Raw genomic sequence first — 16,644 nt, forward strand, 5'->3', positions numbered from 1 at the left:
ACAGTCTATTATAGCGATCACTATAACAGTACAATACAGTGATCACTATAGCAACGTTTCTTGACGTCAAATGCCGGAAATAGCTGTCTTTGTAGTTGGCATGGATACTGAGCCATCTAAAACCTATGTTTTAGATGGCATGAATAAACTAAACAATAATACTAATACTAATTCTTATACTAATGCATTATAACCGCAGCCCTTTGGCTACAGTCATATATCAGAATCGAGTAAAACTTGTTTATGATTAATATTATTATGATTATGATTGTTATTAATATTAATTCATGTTCATTTCAGTTTGTATATATTTAGAGCTATTTAGAGAGAATGGGAGCTTTAGAGCTCTCTAAATACGAGCTTTTATTTTGACAGAGACTATTAGCCCGGAAGTACTTCTTCATTCGAACACCAGAAGTACACTGGCTGTCGAGCGATCCCGGTGACGGCGGAGACGAAATCTAATCTATTGAATACAATAAAGCCTCTTCATGTACAGTTTATGAAGTAACTTATAATAAGGAGACTTTATATGACGTAAAGATTTAATAAGGAGATTTTATATGACGTAACAGTTTAATAAGGAGACTCGAGATGTTCAACAGACAGACCAGCCTCTGGATGGGTGACGTACGTCCTGCTGCTCAATATAATGTTATAGTATCGTAGTATAGTCACCATTACAGTATAATTATGTCCTACAATGTTATAGTATCATGGTATAGTCACTAGTGCAGTATAATACTGTACTATAATGTTATGGTATCATAGTATAGTCACTATTACACTATACTGTAATGTTAGAGTACTATAGCATAATCACTATTACTGTACATTACGGTGTATAATACTGTACTATAATGTTATAGTATAGTCACTATTACAGCATATAATACTATACTGTAATGTTATAGTATCATAGTATAGTCAATATTGCAGTATTTAACACTATATATTAATTTCATAGTATCAAAGTGTAGTAACTATAACAGTATATAATACAATACTATAATGTTATAGTATCATAGAATAGTCCCTATTACAGCATATAATACTGTACTATAATGTTATAGTATCATAGTATACTACCTATGACAGTATATACTACTGTACTATAATGTCATAGTATGAAAGTATAGTCACTATTACAGTATATTCTACTGTAGTATAATGTTATAGTATCATAGTATAGTCACTATAACAGTACATTACAGTATACAATACTGTACTATAATGTTATACTATCGTAGTTTAGTCACTATTACAGAACATTATAGTATATAATACTATACTGTAAAATTATAGTATCAAAGTGTAGTCACTATGACAGTACATTATAGTATAGTTTATGATACTATACTGTACTATAACATCCTGCTGCTCACTATAATGTTAGTATTATAGTATTAGTCACTATTACAGTACATTATAGTATATATTTTTATACTGTACTATAATACCCTGCTGCTCACTATATTCTATACTATACTATACTGAAGTATACGCTCTTCATGACCATAATGTTAGTTAGTTTGGGTTATGTTAATGCTGCATGGATCACTACTTTGACAAATGTCTGGCTATTCTGTGGTATTAATTACATCTTTGACTTATGGCTGGTTATTCTTTGTAATTCATTACATTATGGCTGGTTATCAAATAACATTATGGCTGGTTATTCTTTGGTATTAATTACATTATGGCTGGTTATTCTTTGGTATAAATTGCATTATGGCTGGTTATCCTTTGGTATTAATTACATTATGTCGGTTATTCTTTGGTATTACTTTCATCTTTGAGGTATCTTTACCTATTTCTGTGTACGTAGTATCTCTGAGCTACCTTGGGATTGGAACCCGATCCCTTTTAGCCAGGTTGTGTTAATGTATGTGATCATGTGTGTTAATGTGTTTGTTCCAGCTGGACCCCTACATGGACGAGACCTTCATCAAGCAGGCCTTCAGCACCATGGGGGAGACAGCGTTCGGAGTCAAGATCATCACCCACAGAATCACAGGGTAGGACTAATACTAGTAGTACTAGGGCTGAACGATTAATTGAATATATATCGAAATCGCGATGTAATAGAACGCGGTATGCAATTCGCAAAGGCTGCGATTAAGAAAAAAAAGTGATTTCTTACCGTTACTGACTGGAAATCAGCACTATTCATTTATTTTTATTTTTATTTTACAATTCAATAGTTAAATAAAGAAGTTTATAATATAAATGAATCTCAACACATCGGCCTGGCCTAAAATAATTGCAATTAGATTATTTCCCCAAATCGTTCAGCCCTAAGTATTACTGGTGTCTGATTGAGACTGATACTACAGCACCAGTAGTACCGCTGTATCCAGTAGTACTGCTGTATCCATTAGTATTGCTGTATCCAGTAGTATCCAGTATCCAGTAGTACTGCTGTATCCAGTAGTACCGCTGTATCCAGTAGTACCGCTGTATCCAGTAGTACCGCTGTATCCAGTAGTACCGCTGTATCCAGTAGTACTGCTGTATCCCGTCCCTGCAAATGGCGGAGAAACTGCAGAGGAGCTGCTACTCTGACCTCCTCCTCTAACTCCCTCTGACCTCCTCCTCCTCTAACTCCCTCTGACCTCCTCCTCCTCTAACTCCCTCTGACCACCTCCATTAACGCCCTCTCCCCTGACCTCCTCCTCTTAACGCCCTCTCCCCTGACCACCTCCTCTTAACGCCCTCTCCACTGACCTCCTCCTCTCTCATCCTCTCCCCTAACCTCCTCTCTCCTCCTCTCCCCTGACCTCCTCTCTCCTCCTCTCCCCTGACCTCCTCTCTCCTCCTCTCCCATCCTCTCCCTGTATCCAGCCCCTGCATTATTGCTCTTCTCTATTTTGCCATGTAAAGCGCTTTGGGTCAACTCCTGTCATATTTAAATGTGCTATTTAAATAAAAGTGACTTGACTTGACTGCATTAGGCTCTGAGGGGTCAGTGTTGTCCCGTAGAGGACCTCCTCTCTCCTCCCCCTGACCTCCTCTCTCCTCCGCCCCCTGTCTCCCCAGGGGCTCGGCAGGCTACTGCTTTGTGGAGATGTCTGATGAGGCGAGCGTGGACCGCTGTGTTCAGAGGCTGAATGGGAAGCTGGTCCCTGGATCCAACCCTGTGAGTTGGACCATGAATGAGAGGTTCAGCGTGTGGGTCTCACCAGGCCGATCTCCTCCTCTGTATGACTCTGTGGGACGGTTCCTCCCCCACTTCAGAGGTCTTTAGGTAGAAGTCCCTTAATCGACCAGATTATCACAAAGTACCCTAACCACCATATCGTTTCTGTAGAGACTAGAATACACATCTATTCCATGATAGTATAGCTATTGTACAGTATACAATAGTCTATAGTTAATATGAGTTTATATTGTATCTCTACAATAGCTATAGTTAATGAGTTTATATTGTATCTCTACAATAGCTATAGTTAATGAGTTTACATTGTATCTCTACAATAGCTATAGTTAATGAGTTTATATTGTATCTCTACAATAGCTATAGTTAATGAGTTTATATTGTATCTCTACAATAGCTATAGTTAATGAGTTTATATTAACTATAGTTAATGAGTTTATATTGTATCTCTACAATAGCTATAGTTAATGAGTTTATATTAACTATGGTTAATGAGTTTATATTGTATCTCTACAATAGCTATAGTTAATGAGTTTATATTGTATCTCTACAATAGCTATAGTTAATGAGTTTATATTGTATCTCTACAATAGCTATAGTTAATGAGTTTATATTGTATCTCTACAATAGCTATAGTTAATGAGTTTATATTGTATCTCTACAATAGCTATAGTTAATGAGTTTATATTAACTATAGTTAATGAGTTTATATTGTATCTCTACAATAGCTATTGTTAATGAGTTTATATTGTATCTCTACAATAGCTATAGTTAATGAGTTTATATTGTATCTCTACAATAGCTATAGTTAATGAGTTTATATTAACTATAGTTAATGAGTTTATATTGTATCTCTACAATAGCTATTGTTAATGAGTTTATATTGTATCTCTACAATAGCTATAGTTAATGAGTTTATATTGTATCTCTACAATAGCTATAGTTAGTGAGTTGATGTTGTATCTCTCCACAATAACTATAGCTAATGAGTTTATATTGTATCTCTACAATAGCTTTAGTTAATGAGTTGATGTGTAGTGGAGGGTTGCTAACCCTTGTCCCAAACTCAGCGGATGTGTCCCTTGTTGACCTGGCGTGTGAGTCCATCTAGCTGACTGTGGGGCTGCTTGTATATGAGTATGTATTTTTGTTGAAGCCGGTGCATAGAGTCTCTGGTAGGAACTAACTGAGGAATGGGCTAAAGGCTGGTCTGGGTGGTGGAGGTATGTAAAAGCTAACAACCACAGTAACCACTCTTTATTTCCCAGCAATATCAGAGCTATACTACAGGTCTGTGGGGGTGTGGCGGGGGCTCACTGTTTGCTCTTCTCCTCCTCAGCCCCGCAAGTTTAAGCTAAACTATGCAACCTACGGGAAACGGCCAGAAGCAGGGTAAGAACCCTTAAATGAACCCTTTAAGGGTATTAATATAAACCCTGCTAATAGTACCTACTGTATATGTTATATACGTTCAGTATGCTAATCACACCAATCTATATGTTATATATTCAGTATGCTAACACTTGTTACTATATATGTTATATATTCATTATGCTATCACTAGGTACTGTATAGGTTATATATTCAGTATGCTAACAATAGGTACTGTATAGGCTATGTATATGTATTATGCTGACACAAGGTACTGTTTATGTTATATAATCAGTATGCTAGTTAACAAGCCCCATTTGAAAGTTTAGCAGATTGTAGTACAGAAATTGTTTTAATTTAGAGAGGATGGCATAACCATTACAAATAAATAACAAATAACATATTAAGGTCTTTAAAACTTAAAATATAAATCGTTATCATGGAAGTATTGAAAATAAATATAAATATCTATCATGGAACGATCTAAAGTATTTAGATAGTAATTAATAGTTGTCATTATTGGCTCGCCCTACAGGCCAGAGTTCTCTGTGTTTGTGGGCGACTTGTCCTCTGATGTGGACGACTTCCAGCTCCACCAAGTCTTTAAGAAGTACCCCTCCTGCAAAGGGGCCAAGGTGGTGACAGACCAGTACGGGAACTCCAGGTGAGACCCTGGACCAGGGCCATGGAGCTCTGGTCCAACGTGTTCTGCCTGCTTTAGTCCTTCTCTCAGGAGCATTGCTTCAGGTTTTCACCGTTGGTAGTTACTACCGCTTGTCGTCCTATGCTTAAACTATTGTTTCTCCATAGGCTAAGCAAGAGCAACTCACAAAGTGATGCTACTTCATATTAAAAAGTAAAACCACAAGTTTCAGTTCTATCATAAATTACACTATCATATTCTGTGATGAAGAGAGGTTTTGTTCAACATGCTAATGTCGAGCAGGCGTGGGCCAGTGGAGTAGCTGTGGCTGTGTTGTTTCCTCAGAGGGTACGGCTTTGTGAAGTTCGGAGAAGAGACGGAGCAGAAGAGGTCCATCGAGGAGTGCCAGGGAACCGTGCTCGGAGGAAAGCCACTGCGCCTTAGCATCGCTGTGGCCAAAAGGTACGGCTAACGCTTGCACTAGCTAACCTAGCTATAGGAGGGTCTTACCCTAACCCTGCTCAATAGAGGACCCTAACCTAGCTCAATAGAGGACCCTTACCTAGCTTAATAGAGGACCCTAACCTAGCTCAATAGAGGACCCTAACCTAGCTCAATAGAGGACCCTAACCTAGCTCAATAGAGGACCCTAACCTAACACTTTTTATTATTATTATTATTTATTTATATTTTTTATTATGCATTTACAAAGTAAAAAACTCTTTCCATCAGCTACAAAAAATATAGATAAATAATGCATTGGTAACAATAGTCGTCCCATAAAGCTTTTTTAATGGAATTGAAATAGCGGCATCTGGTGGTTGTATATGTTATTGTGCAGCCTATTCCCCTCCCCTCCCCCCTGCTCGGAAGGAGTCTCTCCCAGGGCAAAATACCCCCAAAATAACACCTTGACTAAGACATTCCCTGGGGGAAACACTGCTAACCTAGCTCAAGAGATTAGGTTATAGGAGGGTCCACCCTAAACATGCTTATTCCAAAAGAAATGGTACAACAATATAACATTAAAAAGACGGTGGTGGTGGTTAATGTTGGCACATATGCACCTCCTGAGTTCATAAAACTGTTGCTTCGGTTCCATATGTCGACCATTCTATATTATTGATCCCCTTGTTTTGTTATTTTTTCTCTTTATTCTTCCTCCATGAACTCTTATCCTCCTCTTCCCCAAATGACCCGGGTCCAGCCCATCCCTCCCTATTACATTTAAACAGATGAAGAAGCGGTCATGTGAGACACCCTTAGAAAGATGAGATCCACAACGTTTTGTCTATTACTACCATCGTTAGATAAACGAAAGACAATTCCAACCCTAAACAAAATAAGAGGATGTAGCAAAGATTCTCTGCATATGCACATGCACAGCAAAAGCAACCTTTTAAACGAGATTTGATTACAAAGACTATATATCAAAACTGAGACTCCACTGATTTCAACAGTCAAAATATCACTCTGTGACAAAAACTCGCCAAACTAGGGGCCAAAAAGAGAGAGTAATAAACTTTTTTACTCTTTCCTCCGAACTTGGTTTATGCTGGATGCATAAGGGTTATCTTTCTCAAACCTTTTTTTTATCTGGGATTCTCTTGGAGGTCCTCTTTATGATGTCTGTAATGTCGGCCATATCGGGAGGTCCTCTTTATGATGTCTGTAATGTCGGCCATATCGGGAGCTCCTCTTTATGTTTGTTTTTCTTCAGCCAAAAGGTGAGCAACTACCACGGTGGCCAGGGCCAAGGTTACCATAGCAACTACAATCAGCAGCAGTCCGGCTACTATGGGAGCCATGGCAACGGAGGGCAGGGGGGTTACTACCCCCAGTGGGGGGGTTATGACCAGTATGGTGGCTATAGCAACAGTGGCTACAGCAATGCTGGCTACACCCCGGGGTACAACTACAACTACGGAGCGTATGGATACCCCCCCCCCGGCCACGCGGCGGGCCCTCCCCCCCCTGCTGGAGTCCCACCCACATCCACCGAGGCATCGGGGGCCACAGAGGTGAGAGAGCCTCTAGATTAGATTCATGTGCCATGAGCCGGTTGACCAGTCCCTGACCCGGGGACTCCTTCTAGGGTTAGGGTCAGGGTTACCCCTAACCCTAACCCTAACCCTCTCTAGACGGTTGACCAGTCCCTGACCCGGGGACTCCTTCTAGGGTTAGGGTCAGGGTTACCCCTAACCCTAACCCTCTCTAGAAGGTTGACCAGTCCCTGACCCGGGGACTCCTTCTAGGGTTAGGGTCAGGGTTACCCCTAACCCTAACCCTCTCTAGACGGTTGACCAGTCCCTGACCCGGGGACTCCTTCTAGGGTTAGGGTCAGGGTTACCCCTAACCCTAACCCTCTCTAGACGGTTGACCAGTCCCTGACCCGGGGACTCCTTCTAGGGTTAGGGTCAGGGTTACCCCTAACCCTAACCCTCTCTAGACGGTTGACCAGTCCCTGACCCGGGGACTCCTTCTAGGGTTAGGGTCAGGGTTACCCCTAACCCTAACCCTCTCTAGACGGTTGACCAGTCCCTGACCCGGGGACTCCTTCTAGGGTTAGGGTCAGGGTTACCCCTAACCCTAACCCTCTCTAGACGGTTGACCAGTCCCTGACCCGGGGACTCCTTCTAGGGTTAGGGTCAGGGTTACCCCTAACCCTAACCCTCTCTAGACGGTTGACCATTCCCTCACTCCTGGACTCCTTCAGCATTCCCTTTTTAAACACTATTACTTTGAACCCTATGTGCCCTGGTTCCCTAAACCCTATAAACCACGATTCTTTAAATCCTTGTTCATTGAACCCTGGTTCTATCTCAGTCTGAACCCTGGTTCTCCCTCAGTCTGAACCCTGGTTCACTGAACCCTGGTTCTCTCTCAGTCTGAACCCTGGTTCACTGAACCCTGGTTCTCTCTCAGTCTGAAGCCTGGTTCACTGAACCCTGGTTCTCTTTATTGAAACATGTATCCAGTGTAGTATGGACAGTAATGGAACCTTCATGTTGACATTATTTGTCTCCTCTCAGGGTTGCCACGATGACAGCGGTGAGGTGGAGGACAACGGAGAAGGTAGACGTGGTTCTCATAGGCCTGCCTCTGTGTTGTCTACAAAGATCCTTACAGTGGGGTATACTATGAAGCGCGCTGAACATACCCACATACTCATCCTATGAGGAGTTCAAGAATCAGATAACAGCTAGGGGAAACACAGTTGCACATAACAGGCCTAAGGCTAGGGAGGCTTGCTGGCCAAAAACAGCCGATAGTGTAAATTCTTAAGTGAAAAGATTCTGCATATTGTCTAAAAAATAACTATGCCAAATGCAGAATTGTTCACCATTAATTTAGGGAATTCACTTTATGTAAGAAATCCTTTTTTCACCCTATGTAAGAAATGTATAGCATATGTTTTCAACCGCTGGGATGTGGCGGCAGTGGTGTAGTGGTTTACTAAGGAAGACCCGAACGCCAGCGACCGGGGTTCAAATCTCGCCAGTCCATCATCATTCCTTTTACCCCCATAGATGTGGTGCCAGCATAGCCTTGAGATTCAAAATGAGCACAAAAATATAATTCCATAACCTTAAGTGAATAAGTATTCCATATGACATAAGAATTGGGACTTTGTAATCTACAAATAAATGCGCATCACTTGGGAGACGAGCCCCGCACACAGAAATTCAAGACTGACGTGCTACCTCCACTCTAACCACTCTCTCATGGAGACACACTGCGCAACAGTAAGCATTGACTGCATAAGGCCAACAAGGACGATCAAATAGCGAATAGCCTGTGATGAGAACCTGTATCTCTCATAAAGAATATTCTCAGGCAATGCCAAGGGATCGGATCTGTCCCAGAAGACCCTCTGTCTCCGGAGAGACCCCTGTACGATACGGGCTCAGAGGTTCACAGGAACACCAGTAAATGGCGACGCCATTTTCAAAGGCGGGGCTAGGAAGCTGCGCACGCCGATCTAACCCGATAGACTTAGCTGATAACCTGATCCCGACCAGGTTTGATTGAGAGCATAAGTCACCATGGTGATACAGCGACGCTAAAAGAGAGTGACTTTCCCAGGCTTTGAGTGCAACATAACACGCTAACCAACTAATCGAGGTTCGTAGTATACCCCACTGGTTCCCTGTCCTCATATATTAGATAGATAGAATCTTATCTTGATATCATGTTATACATCCTGTTATAAATCGTGTTGTAAATCATGTTATACATTGTGTTGTATATCAGGTTAGAAATCGTGTTATACATTGTGTTATAGATCATGTTATACATCCCGTTATACATCGTGTTATATATCGTGTTGTAAATCTTGTTAGAAATCGTGTTATACATCGTGTTATACATCGTGTTATACATCGTGTTATACATCGTGTTATATATCGTGTATACATCGTGTTATCTAACATGATATACCTCGTGTTATACATTGTGTTGTTTATCATGTCGGAAATCGTGTTATACATCCTGATATACATTGTGTTGTGCATGGTGTTATACATCGTGTTGTATATCACGTTACTAATAGTGTTATACATCGTGTTGTACATCGTGTTGTTTATTATGTTATGCATCTCGTTATGTATCATGATTATCGTTGTCTTGTATATGTTTAAAATGATGTAGAGTATTTAATATCTATATATCAGAGTCCATAGTGTGATTTATTATGTATTTAATATCTATATATGAGAGTCCATAGTGTGATTCATGGTGTATTTAATATCTATGTATCAGAGGCCATAGTTTGATTCATGATGTATTTAATATCTATATATCAGAGTCCATAGTGTGATTCATGATGTTTTTAATATCTATATATCAGAGTCCATAGTGTGATTCATGATTTATTTAATATCTATATATCAAGAGTCCAGTGTGATTCATGATGTATTTAATATCTATATATCAGAGTCCATAGTGTGATTCATGATGTATTTAATATCTATATATCAGAGTCCATAGTGTGATTCATGATGTAATTAATATCTATATATCGGAGTCCATAGTGTGATTCATGATGTATTTAATATCTATATATCAGAGTCCATAGTGTGATTCATGATGTATTTAATATCTATATATCGGAGTCCATAGTGTGATTCATGATGTATTTAATATCTATATATCAGAGTCCATAGTGTGATTCATGATGTATTTAATATCTATGTATCAGAGTCCATAGTGTGATTCATGATGTATTTAATATCTATATATGAGAGTCCATAGTGTGATTCATGATGTATTTAATATCTATATATCAGAGTCCATAGTGTGATTCATGATGTATTTAATATCTATATATCAGAGTCCATAGTGTGATTCATGATGTATTTAATATCTATATATCAGAGTCCATAGTGTGATTCATGATGTATTTAATATCTATATATCAGAGTCCATAGTGTGATTCATGATGTATTTAATATGTGTTACAGAGCTGGATGTGGTGGACGTGCTGCAGGCTAACAGAGACTTCATGGAACGCAGCGAGGAACTTTATGATGCAATGATGGACTGCCACTGGGAGCCCCTTGACACCATTACCTCCCCCATCCCCTCCCTCTCCTGAGGCCCCTCCCCCATTACCTCCCTCTCCTAAGACCCCTCCCCATTACCTCCCCCATCCCCTCCCTCTCCTGAGGCTCCTCCCCATCCCCTCCCTCTCCTGAGGCCCCTCCCCCATTACCTCCCCCATCCCCTCCCTCTCCTGAGGCCCCTCCCCCATTACCTCCCCCATCCCCTCCCTCTCCTGAGGCCCCTCCCCTATCCCCTCCCTCCTGAGCAACGGTCAACCTGACTTCCCATACTGGAGAACAACACGATGACATCACTGCAGCTCAGTGGGGGTCTAAGCCTCCTGGCTGAATACCCTACTGTGTGTGTGTGTGTGTGTGTGTGTGTGTGTGTGTGTGTGTGTGTGTGTGTTCAGACCTTCCAGTAGTGTATAGCAAACTTCCCTTTTGTTGCATCATACTTGTAGTAATGCAATGGATTTGTTTGACATGCATTTTATTTTTTGTACATTTTTTACAAATACCTTTTTGTGCTTCACATAGTGAGGCTGACAGCAGTAAGGATTGGGAGAGTTTGCCAAAATGTTGTCGAACCCTTTCAATCTCTGCCCATTACTGTGGATTATTGATGTCCATCTTGAACGTTGATTAAAAAATGTAACTCACTCACTCCTGTGTCTCATAACTTCCTGGTCTAATGGGAGTTGTGATACTAGTTAGTAATGATACTACTTAGTAATGATAATATTGGTAGTAATGATACTAGTGGTAGTAATGATACTACTGATGGTAATGATACTATTGATGGTAATGGTACTAGGTGTAAGTGGTAGTTATAGTTTGGTAATGATGGTGATAGTCACGGTAGTGATAGTATGGTAGTGATCGTGATTTTCTGGTGGGGATAGTCTGGTAGTGATAGTAATGGTAAGGATAGTCTAGTGGTGATAGTCTGGTAGTGATAGTGATAGTCTGGTAGGTATAGTCATGGTAGGGATAGTCTGGTAGTGATAGTGATATTCTGGTGGTGATAGTCTGATAGTGATAGTCTGGTAGATATAGTCACGGTAGTGATAGTCACTGTAGTGATAATAATTGTAGTGATAGTCTGGTAGATATAGTCACAGTAGTGATAGTGATAGTCACGTTAGTGATAGTCACTGTAGTGGTACTTACCAAGCATGCAGGCCTTGAGCCTCATTTATTTGTGCATAACATAAGTTCTTGTTCAATGAATTTATTTGATTATAGAATAAGTAGTATTCTATAAACTGAGCTCTAGACTTGAAAAGTTATCTAGACTTGACATCCACCGATCAATATGCACTGAAATATAACCTTTATACAATATAGCCAATCATCATCGATGCTGAATACTCCTAAGGCTGAACAGCTGAACCTTTGAATACTGCTGGATAATGTCTGTCAGTATTAACTGCTAATGGAGCTGAATCTGAATTAAGTAACTTTGACTTATATATAGATCTTTATGTAGAATGACAGAATGATGGACCCTATGGATCCCGTTGCTCCCAGCTCTATTCTAGTCAGAGCTCAGCAGGCCAGAGCCAGGTCTACCCGGGCAGTACCAGCTGGGTCCTAGTGGGTACCAGCCCTGGTACAGCCCCCTCCAGCTGAGGCAGCCCAGAGCACCCCCTAGGAGCTGAGTGGGGAACTGGGGGAAATAGGCCAGCAGACAGAGCAGCAGGAAGAGCCACAACACCATCAACAGAACACAAAGCAGGAACAGGATGCGCAGAGGACCGCCCGAAGCCCCGCCCACATTCAGATAGGCCCCGAACACAGCCGTCTCCTCGGCCAATAGGAGGCAGCAGAGGCACAGGAGGAAGATGTCTTCGGACACCTCGTAGCCCCTCCACTGCATCCCTTGTCCCAGGCACTCCGCCCTGCTCTCCCCCTCCCGGAGCAGCAGCAGGGGCTGGCTGGAGGGAGGCCCGCCGTCCAGAGCAGCAGCCAGGGCCTCGTAGCAGCTTCCTGTGGCGTTCCCCAGGACCTCCAGGATCTTGCGGAAGCCTAGCCACAAGCCGCCGGCCGCCAGCAGGCGTGACAGGTGACGCAGGGAGAGCAGCACGGAGCGGCGCCCAGAGAAGGACAGGACCAACATGAAGGAGCCCACCAAGAGACACGTCCAGCCCCAGCCGGAGCGCAGGAACATCCTGGAGAGAGGAACACCTGATATACATCATGTATATTGATACACGCACAATGCTCAAACTACAGGAACACCTGATATACATCATGTATATTGATACATACACAATTCTCAAACTACAGGAACACCTGTTATACATCATGTATATTGATACACGCACAATGCTCAAACAACAGTTAGACCCTGATATACATCATGTGTATTTTCATGCACAATGCTCAAACTACAGGAACACCTGTTATGCATCATGTATATTGATACACGCACAATGCTCAAACAACAGGAAGACCTGATATACATCATGTATATTGATGCGCACAATGCTCAAACTACAGGAACACCTGATATACATCATGTATATTGATACACGCACAATGCTCAAACTACAGGAAGACCTGATATACATCATGTATATTGATACGCACAATGCTCAAACTACAGGAACACCTGATATACATCATGTATATTGATGCATACACAATGCTCAAACTGCAGGAACACCTGATATACATCATGTATATTGATACATGCACAATGCTCAAACTACAGGAACACCTGATATACATCATGTATATTGATACACGCACAATGCTCAAACTACAGAAAGACCTGATATACATCATGTATATTGATACACGCACAATGCTCAAACTACAGGAAACCCTGATATACATCATGTATATTGATGCACGCACACTGCTCAAACTACAGAAACACCTGTTATACATCATGTATATTGATACACGCACAATGCTCAAACTACAGGAAGACCTTATATTCATTATGTATATTGATACATGCACAATGCTCAAATTACAGTAAGACCCTGATATACATCATGTGTATTTACATGCACAATGCTCAAACTACAGGAACACCTGTTATACATCATGCATATTGATACGCACAATGCTCAAACTACGGGAACACCTGATATACATCATATATATTGATACACGCACAATGCTCAAACTACAGGAACACCTGATATACATCATGTATATTGATACACGCACAATGCTCAAACTACAGGAACACCTGTTATACATCATGTACATATTGATACACGCACAATGGTCAAACTAGAGGAAGACCTGATATGCATCATGTATATTGATACGCACAATGTTCAAACTACAGGAACACCTGATATACATCATGTATATTGATGCATACACAATGCTCAAACTACAGGAACATCTGATATACATCATGTATATTGATGCATACACAATGCTCAAACTACAGGAACACCTGATATACATCATGTATATTGATACATGCACAATGCTTAAACTACAGGAACACCTGATATACATCATGTATATTGATACACGCACAATACTCAAACTAGAGAAAGACCTGATATACATCATGTATATTGATGCACGCACAATGCTCAAACTACAGGAAGACCTTATATGCATTATGTATATTGATACATGCACAATGCTCAAATTACAGGAACACCTGTTATACATCATGTATATTGATACACGCACAAAGCTCAAACTACAGGAACACCTGATATACATCATGTGTATATTGATACACGCACAATGCTCAAACTACAGGAACACCTGTTATACATCATGTGTATATTGATACATGCACAATGCTCAAACTACAGGAACACCTGTTATGCATCATGTATATTGATGCATACACAATGCTCAAACTACAGGTCAACCTGCTCAGACCACTGAGGTCCTGTATGAAGCATGGGGCCATGTGGTTATTATGGCTGGAGATATAGTAACATAGTCCTCACCTGTAGAGGAAGTGGCCTCTTCTCGCGAATACGCTGTACTGTGAGACCCAGAGGCTCAGAGCCGGCCCAAACACCAGCAGCACCGAGAGCAGCAGGTGGAAGTGTCTTCTGAACATCTTGTGGCCTAGCAACATGGCGGCCAGGTCGGTCAGGACCACCAGCGCTGAGGTTAGGATCATCTTGATCCCCCTGGAGCAGAGCGGTGCGCTGTTGGACCCAGGTTAAGGTTAACATGTGATAACCCTGATGAAGTTGGACCCAGGTTAACGTTAACATGTGATGATAACCCTGATGAAGTTGGACCCAGGTTAACGTTAACATGTGATGATAACCCTGATGAAGTTGGACCCAGGTTAACATTAACATGTGATGATAACCCTGAGCCTCACCGACCTGCTAAAGGCTCTGATGTCTTAGTGTGCAGCTGCTGCTTTACTTCCAGATCCAGACCTCCAGCTGTTTACCTTCAACTTTTCTCTGAGTGGATTTCCGGGAGAGCTGAGACTCTCCGGGTTCTGCTCCGTGAGGTTCTGCTCGGTGAGGTTCTACTCTGTGAGGTTCTACTCCGTGTTCCTCAATGCTCTGAGCTCCTCCGTGTTCCAGTACGGGAATGTTGTTTTAAACTTACCTAGTTTACCCTGGCTCTGTCCCTGCTACTTCCGCTTGTGCTGGTTTAACTTGTTCTCCCCCCCCCCCCCCCCCCCCCCCCAACTGTCAGCTCACTACCAGGGCCGGCGCCTCCTCCCAGTATCAGCCCCTCCTCCCAGCCCCCCAGCAGGGTGTCAGGTTACTCCATGAGAAGGTCAGGGGTCACCAACAAATGGGCTCCCTGTAACTATGTCTAAACATTCATGTACAACTACACATTCATCCACATATGTCTACGCATTCATGTACATTTAAACATATCTACACATTCACACGCATATTCATTAATCATGGCACCATCTTTGGCTGTGCGTGTGTGTGTGTGTGTGTGTATGTGTGTGTGCGTGTGTGTGTGTATGTGTGTGTGTGTGTGTGTATGTGTGTGCGTGTGTGTGTGTTTGTGTGTGTGTGTGTGTGTGTATGTGTGTGCGTGTGTGTGTGTTTGTGTGTGTGTGTCTGTCTTGTATTAATAGCAGTAGCTCTGTCCTCTATTTGTTCCTCAGCTGTTGTGTGTTTCAGTGTCCAGCCATGAGCTGGCTTATGAACACACTGTCCCCCATTAATTTCCCCTAACCCCAACCCCTACCTCAACCGTCCCCTCATCCTAACCTCAGCCTATCCCCTTACAATAGCTTAACCTCTTCCTATTCCCTTTTCTAACCCTAGCCTCCTCATTTCCTCTACCCCAACCCTTATCTTAAACTCTCCCTTTCCCTAGCTCTAACGTGAACCTCTCTCTCCCTGTAACCCTAACCTTAACCTCTCTATCTCCCCCTAGCCCTAACCTTAACCTCTCTATCTCCCCCTAGCCCTAACCTTAACCTCTCTATCTCCCCCTAGCCCTAACCTTAACCTCTCTATCTCCCCCTAACCCTAACCTTAACCTCTCTATCTCCCCCTAACCCTAACCTTAACCTCTCTATCTCCCCCTAACCCTAACTTTAAACCTTAACATCCCCCCTCCCCCTCTGCTCATCTCAAACCTTTCCCTTACCCTTAACTTAACCTTTCCCATTCCCTTATACTTATTCTTCCTTTAAATTGAACATTGTTTATTTTCCCTCTGAGCGGACCGGCTCCTCCCCCTGTGCCCCTCGTCACATTATGTTGCATTCATATTATTAAACCAATAACCATACCACAGTCCCCTCCCCTGGGACCGGCCTCCGTCCTCACTGGGCGGGGTCCGGCCCCACTACAGGGGTCCTCACTGGGCGGGGTCCGGCCCCACTACAGGGGTCCTCACTGGGCGGGGTCCGGCCCCACTACAGGGGTCCTCACTGGGCGGGGTCCGGCCCCACTACAGGGGTCCTCACTGGGCGGGGTCCGGCCCCACTACAG

At 42.2% G+C, this 16,644-nt stretch overlaps 2 protein-coding genes across 3 annotated transcripts; one reads left to right on the plus strand and one right to left on the minus strand.

Moving 5' to 3' along the window:
- Positions 1-416: 416 nt before the first annotated feature.
- trnau1apb (tRNA selenocysteine 1 associated protein 1b) lies at positions 417-11,380 on the plus strand. The gene is made up of 9 exons (XM_079750837.1): positions 417-630; positions 1,921-2,018; positions 3,040-3,139; positions 4,497-4,549; positions 5,064-5,192; positions 5,517-5,633; positions 6,892-7,192; positions 8,204-8,246; positions 10,634-11,380. Exons 1-9 carry the CDS (start codon positions 595-597, stop codon positions 10,765-10,767), a joined length of 1,011 nt encoding a protein of 336 aa, XP_079606963.1. The 5' UTR covers positions 417-594; the 3' UTR covers positions 10,768-11,380.
- Positions 11,381-11,524: 144 nt separating this feature from the next.
- fitm1l (fat storage inducing transmembrane protein 1, like) lies at positions 11,525-15,256 on the minus strand. 2 transcript variants are annotated; one of them, XM_079750838.1, is made up of 3 exons: positions 15,120-15,256; positions 14,656-14,862; positions 11,525-12,888 (listed from the first exon to the last, which is right to left on the minus strand). In XM_079750838.1, exons 2-3 carry the CDS (start codon positions 14,832-14,834, stop codon positions 12,255-12,257), a joined length of 813 nt encoding a protein of 270 aa, XP_079606964.1. In that variant the 5' UTR covers positions 14,835-14,862; positions 15,120-15,256; the 3' UTR covers positions 11,525-12,254. The 2 variants fall into 2 exon arrangements, with proteins under 2 accessions (XP_079606964.1, XP_079606965.1); XM_079750839.1 differs by having other exon boundaries at positions 15,049-15,250.
- Between the last annotated feature and the right edge of the window lie 1,388 nt (positions 15,257-16,644).

This window comes from Pollachius pollachius, assembly GCF_949987615.1.
Source record: "Pollachius pollachius genome assembly, chromosome: 14".
In the NCBI taxonomy this organism is placed as follows: Eukaryota; Metazoa; Chordata; class Actinopteri; order Gadiformes; family Gadidae; genus Pollachius; species Pollachius pollachius.